We start from the raw sequence: 5,503 nt of genomic DNA, 5'->3' as shown, positions 1-5,503 counted from the left end.
AATTATTTCAATTCGATAAAATCTTACGTATATAACATATACATTGCAACGTTAGTAACCATTCTCACAATCAGTCTCTTTTTTTAAAGTGACCATTTAAACACGTGCACATAGTACAGAATAGAACCGCACGCTGTGGACATAGCGCACCGACATGTCGCTCGTGGACTGGCTACGTAGTTCCAATGTGTACCACTCGTGGACATGCGCTAGTTTACTGGGCGGAAAAGTGATTACACATTCTTTTATGAACCTGGCCGCTCTCAGGCTTCTCTCTGATCGAACGAACGATTCGACCCCGAATCGATAATCGTCGAACGTCAACTCGATACACAACACACATGCCTCTGGAGAAGCGATAGAACTTGCAAAATGGCGTATTATTGAAGTATATCCGTGTATTCTTACAATCATCGTGATTTACGTTCACTGTAGTCGTCGTGTGGTCTGTGAGAATATACCTGTGTACAATAATTTTGTGTTACCGATAATTATTTACCGCAAAGTTTATCATGGGGTAAGTAAACGCATTAACACGGAACTCCGTGCAATTAGTGTGACAATGAACAAAACAGGGAATGAGTCTATGGTTCCTGAATTCATTTTTGTTGAATAAAAAACTTCGACGTTTCTTTCCTAGCGAGAAAAAAAAATAGTTTCACCGGAATGTTAATTTGTGTATATATCTGTTTTTATTCCAGTACGTCAGATCTGGAAGATCTTGAATACAAGAGAGAATCTTTAGGATTAGATTCTGATACAGATGGAATGACCGATCTGAGAAAGAAGAAAAAGAGAAAACATAAGCATCACAAACACAAGAAAGAGAAATTAATTGAGAGGGAAGATGATCGATTGGACAGACAAGAAAAGTATGACCATACAACAAATACTCTGTATATGTGTTAACCGGAGCGAAGGTAATGTTGTTTCTTTTTTTTTTTCTAGACGAAAACACAAAAAACACAAAAGACAGAAAAGAGAGAAAGATTTGGAGAATGGTAGTATAGATGAGAAATTAATTGCTACTGTGGTACACAAAGAAGTCGGTATGAATGGAAAAGTAAAAAGTGGAGTTTTGGAAGTTGCTTCTACGGAGGAAAGTGAGGATGAGAAGCTAGTTGATCTTGATTCAGATGAATTAGAATGTACAATCATAGAAGATGATATTGATCTCGAAGAGTTAATGAAACAAAAGGTAAATTTATTTAATATTTTATATTTTCTCAAGATTTTAGAAATAAGTTGTTGTATGTTTGTGTATTTAGGAACGATTGCAAGCCTGTTTAGTACAATATCTGTCGGATGACGATGAAAAGATAGATGACAAAGAAATACAGGAAGAGGAAGAGGAAGAAACAAAACCAACAGTCGAAACGCCCGATGTGATATTAGTGGAAGACGATAGCGACACAAACGAAGCGTCACTTAAGAAACGTGCTAGAAGCAAATCTAGCAGCAAAGAACGTAAGAAAGTGATAAAGACAGAAAGACGTGTTGTAGTTGATATGAGTAGGGACAGAAAATCTCGCGAACAACATAAAGATAAGAGAAGAGATTTTGATAGGAAAAAGGATGATAAGGCTCGGCCTAGGGAGGAAGAGAAGAGAGAAGAGGAACGAAGAAAGGACGACAGATCTAGAAAGATCGGCGAGAGGCATAAGGAAGATATGAGAAAGGATGAATCCAATAGGAAAACGGAAGAAGATCTGAGACGTAAGGATTCTGCAAAAAAGGAAGAAATACGGAAAAGAGACTCTGACAGACGGTAAGTAGTGAAACTAGTGATTTTTAATTTTTGTAATACAATTTAAAAAAAAATGTAGTTATTACTAATTGACGTACATAGGGAAGAAAGTCGAAGGCGAGAATCCGCAACTCATCATAGTTCAAAAACTCGTAGTACCGAGATGAAAAGTTCAGACAGTAAGAGTCGCGATAGGTTAGGAAGTCGCGAGCGCCAAGACAGTCGAGATCGACACGTACTACGTACTGACAGCCACGATCGGCGTAGTCGCGACCGGTCTAGCAAGGAGCCTCATCATACGAGCCGTGACAAGAGAGACAGCAGGAGTCGAGATCGACATGGAAATCGCGATCGGCATAGCAGTCACGATCGACGTGATAATCGGTATCACGATCATCGGGTTAGAGATCGATCTCGCAGCAACGTGAGAAGATCTCGCAGTCCTACTCGGATTAGATCAGAAAAAGAACGAAATGATCGTTACAAGAGATCGAGATCGCTATCCCGAAGTCGTAGAGATCGGGACAGACATCAAGGAAGAGATCGCGACAGAGAAAGAAACAGCAAAAGAGAACGTAACGACAAATATAAGGATTCTTTATCGGAAGGTCTTAAAGTAGAACATTCGGAGAGTTCAAGCGAAGAAGAAATCAAGGATATCGATATCGAGGAAGAGGAAGACGAGGAAGCAATCATAGAACGTCGACGAAAACAGAGAGAAGAGTTGCTCAAAGTAAATATTCACATCGTTTACACGAGATAAATTTTATATCGTATGTTATTGAATGTCTCAACAATTGTGATAAGTGCATGTTGGTTTTTTTGCAGAGATTAAGTGGACCAAATGAGGATTCTAATATGTCAACTGACATACATGTCGTCGAATCTCCGGAAAGTCAATCCAATGTATCACAAAAATCTATAGAAGTTTCATCTAATAACAATGAGTCTACGATGGAGAGCCACACGCCGCCACTGCCCACAGAAAAACTGGATTCTCCGCCGCCAGTGAAGAAAAGAAAGTCGAGATTCGAAGATGCGCCACCGAACGAGTCCGATAAAAAGATAATAATAGAAAGGTGTAAACAAGAAGAAAAACAAATCAAAAAATCGAATGAATGGGACATGTTCGCGGAGGCAGATAACATTGGAGATTTTAATGTACGTTTGTCTTTTTTTTTTTTATTTAAACTCTTTTGTCTAACTTCTTATCTGGTCATTGGTTTTATCTTTTTTTTTTTTTATCATCCAGAGTCCTACGCTCGAAGGAAAACGTCAAGGAGGACCGGATAATCCGAGTTTGACGGATAATTGGGATGACGCTGAAGGTTACTATCGGTAAGTCGTAAATATCGCTTCTATATTTCACACGTGTGGTGTCGGATAAAACCTGATGATAAAATAAATAAAACTCATTTTACAGTGTACGAGTCGGTGAAACGTTAGATTCGCGGTATGTAGTCTACGGATATACAGGCCAAGGTGTATTTAGCAACGTCGTGAGGGCGAGAGACAGCGCCAGAGGCAATCTAGATGTAGCTGTGAAGATCATAAGAAACAATGAAATAATGTAATGAGTGCAATATTTTCAATTTCTGATTGATCGTAATGTATAATTGCGTAATTTAATCTTACAGGCACAGAACCGGTCTAAAAGAATTAGAAATTCTTAGGAAGCTGAACGATGCTGATCCAGAAGATCGGTTTCACTGTTTACGTTTATTCAGACATTTTTTTCACAAGAATCATTTATGTATGGTCTTTGAGCCTTTAGCCATGAATTTAAGAGAGGTATGTACGTACACAAAATATTGTACGTTAACCAAGATCATTCCGAGAAGAGAAGTTGTTCTAATAACCGTGTTTTTGTTGAAAACATTTGCAGGTTTTAAAAAAGTATGGCAAAGACGTTGGTTTACACGTAAAAGCGGTAAGGTCGTATACGCAGCAACTTTTTCTAGCACTAAAGTTATTAAAACGTGCAAATATTCTTCATGCTGACATCAAACCGGATAATATTCTAGTCAGTGAAAGCAAGCTAGTGCTGAAACTCTGTGATTTCGGTTCTGCATCGCACGCTCACGAAAATGAAATCACACCGTACTTGGTATCAAGATTCTATCGTGCACCCGAAATAAGTAAGTTATCTTTTCTTTATTACTTGTTCCAGTTAGTCTTACATATCCTGCAACATGAATCCTCTCTATTACAGTCTGATGTATTATTTATTTAAGGCTTGTTTTATATTTTATGTACGTCGCGTGTGTCCGTCGACGTGTCTTCGATAAATGCGAACATCAAAAAATGTGTAACATTACTTATATCTGACAGGCGTTTTTTAAGAACCTCACGCAGCACGAGGTTTTTAGCTTTGATTATTTTCTAAAACAGATTGCAGCGTGTTGTAAATCAGCTCAGAAATACTCAGCGTTAAAAAAAAAAGAAAAAAAAAAGATAGAAACTCGCGATTGAAGTGTCTCGGGCCAAAAGTAACGTTGTTATTTTCTAGTTCTTGGTATACCGTATGATTTTGGCATTGACATGTGGTCTGTGGGTTGCACCATATATGAATTGTATACTGGAAAAATAATGTTTTCCGGGAAAACGAACAACCAAATGTTGAAGTATTTTATGGACCTAAAGGGCAAGATGCCGAACAAGCTGATCAGGAAGGGCACGTTCAAGGATCAACATTTTGACAGTAACTGCAATTTCCTGTATCACGAGGTTGATAAAGTCACGGAACGGGTAAGTCGATACTTGACAATTTTATTCCGTGATCAATTTCTTGTCCCACACACATGATCTCGTGGCACACCGCGCCCGCGCAAACGCGCGGTAAGTAACGCTGCTTCTTACGCGTCGTAACACTCGATGAATTTGCACGTGCAATAAAAAAAAAAACAAAGAATTTTCAATATTTCAATATAAATTTTTTTTATAGTACGGTATATGTTTTTTGCTAATGCTTCCGAGTTATTTGATAACAATAAAGTAATCAAAGTCTGGGACGATGTGTAATTTCTAGGAAAAAATCGTCGTAATGTCGACACTGCCAGCGACGCGTGATCTCAGCGCGGAACTTGGCGGAAGCTCGTTACCGCCGGAACAAAGTCGCAAAGTTGGACAGTTGAAAGATTTACTGGAACGTACGCTGATGCTAGACGCTGGGAAGAGGATCACTGTGAATCACGCTCTGGCACATCCCTTTATACAAGAAAAAATATAGGTAACCCTGTCCGGGGTTCTTTAGCATCGAAGAATTCAATGACGTAACTTTGTAAAATTATACCGTTAAATGAATTCCCATTAATGTTAAACGTTCCAAATCAACTTCCGACAGGAGCGCGATGTATCTCTCTATTTCTTTATTCTCTTTCTGTCATTCTTCTTTCCTATCTTTAATATTGTTCCAAATTCTCTTATTTTAAGATCACTGTATTTATTTTAGCTGGAAGAGGCGGTATTACAGAAATTTTATAAATTAATTTAATAAAACATGTGCAGTTCAGTTGGTGCATAAAGCTTTATTATGTTCTATGAATCTGAAAAAAATTTAATTGTCTATTATTGAACTAGAAATAGCGTAATATTTTTATATCTCGACATAACGCAATATTTTGTGAACATAAACGCATGATTTTCTTATATTAATTATATGGATGATGTCTTTGTACAAATTGTAACGTATCAAGTTTTTATTAGCAATTTATATATATATATATATATATATATATATATATATATATATATATA

At 37.5% G+C, this 5,503-nt stretch overlaps 1 protein-coding gene across 4 annotated transcripts in view; it reads left to right on the top strand.

Moving 5' to 3' along the window:
- The first annotated feature begins 301 nt into the window (after positions 1-301).
- Positions 302-5,503, top strand: part of LOC109862125 (serine/threonine-protein kinase PRP4 homolog) — a 7,882-nt gene continuing 2,680 nt past the window's right edge. For 2 of the 4 annotated variants that reach the window (XM_020442056.1, XM_020442057.1), the window contains exons 1-12: positions 302-517; positions 702-872; positions 949-1,198; positions 1,269-1,768; positions 1,850-2,480; positions 2,555-2,908; positions 3,000-3,085; positions 3,171-3,317; positions 3,385-3,538; positions 3,633-3,885; positions 4,257-4,495; positions 4,776-4,976. In XM_020442056.1, coding sequence (XP_020297645.1) covers positions 513-517; positions 702-872; positions 949-1,198; positions 1,269-1,768; positions 1,850-2,480; positions 2,555-2,908; positions 3,000-3,085; positions 3,171-3,317; positions 3,385-3,538; positions 3,633-3,885; positions 4,257-4,495; positions 4,776-4,976 — 2,991 coding nt within the window. In that variant the 5' untranslated portion in view covers positions 302-512. Of the gene's footprint in view, positions 518-701; positions 873-948; positions 1,199-1,268; positions 1,769-1,849; positions 2,481-2,554; positions 2,909-2,999; positions 3,086-3,170; positions 3,318-3,384; positions 3,543-3,632; positions 3,886-4,256; positions 4,496-4,775; positions 4,977-5,503 lie in introns of those variants that run through there. The other 2 variants (XM_020442059.1, XM_020442060.1) reach the window with 2 other exon arrangements.

The sequence above is a fragment of the Pseudomyrmex gracilis genome, unplaced genomic scaffold (assembly GCF_002006095.1).
Source record: "Pseudomyrmex gracilis isolate BER0280 unplaced genomic scaffold, ASM200609v1 scaffold_1401, whole genome shotgun sequence".
NCBI classification, from domain to species: Eukaryota; Metazoa; Arthropoda; class Insecta; order Hymenoptera; family Formicidae; genus Pseudomyrmex; species Pseudomyrmex gracilis.
Note: the sequence above shows the minus strand (reverse complement) of the source record. Positions and strands in the feature narration are given on the sequence as shown.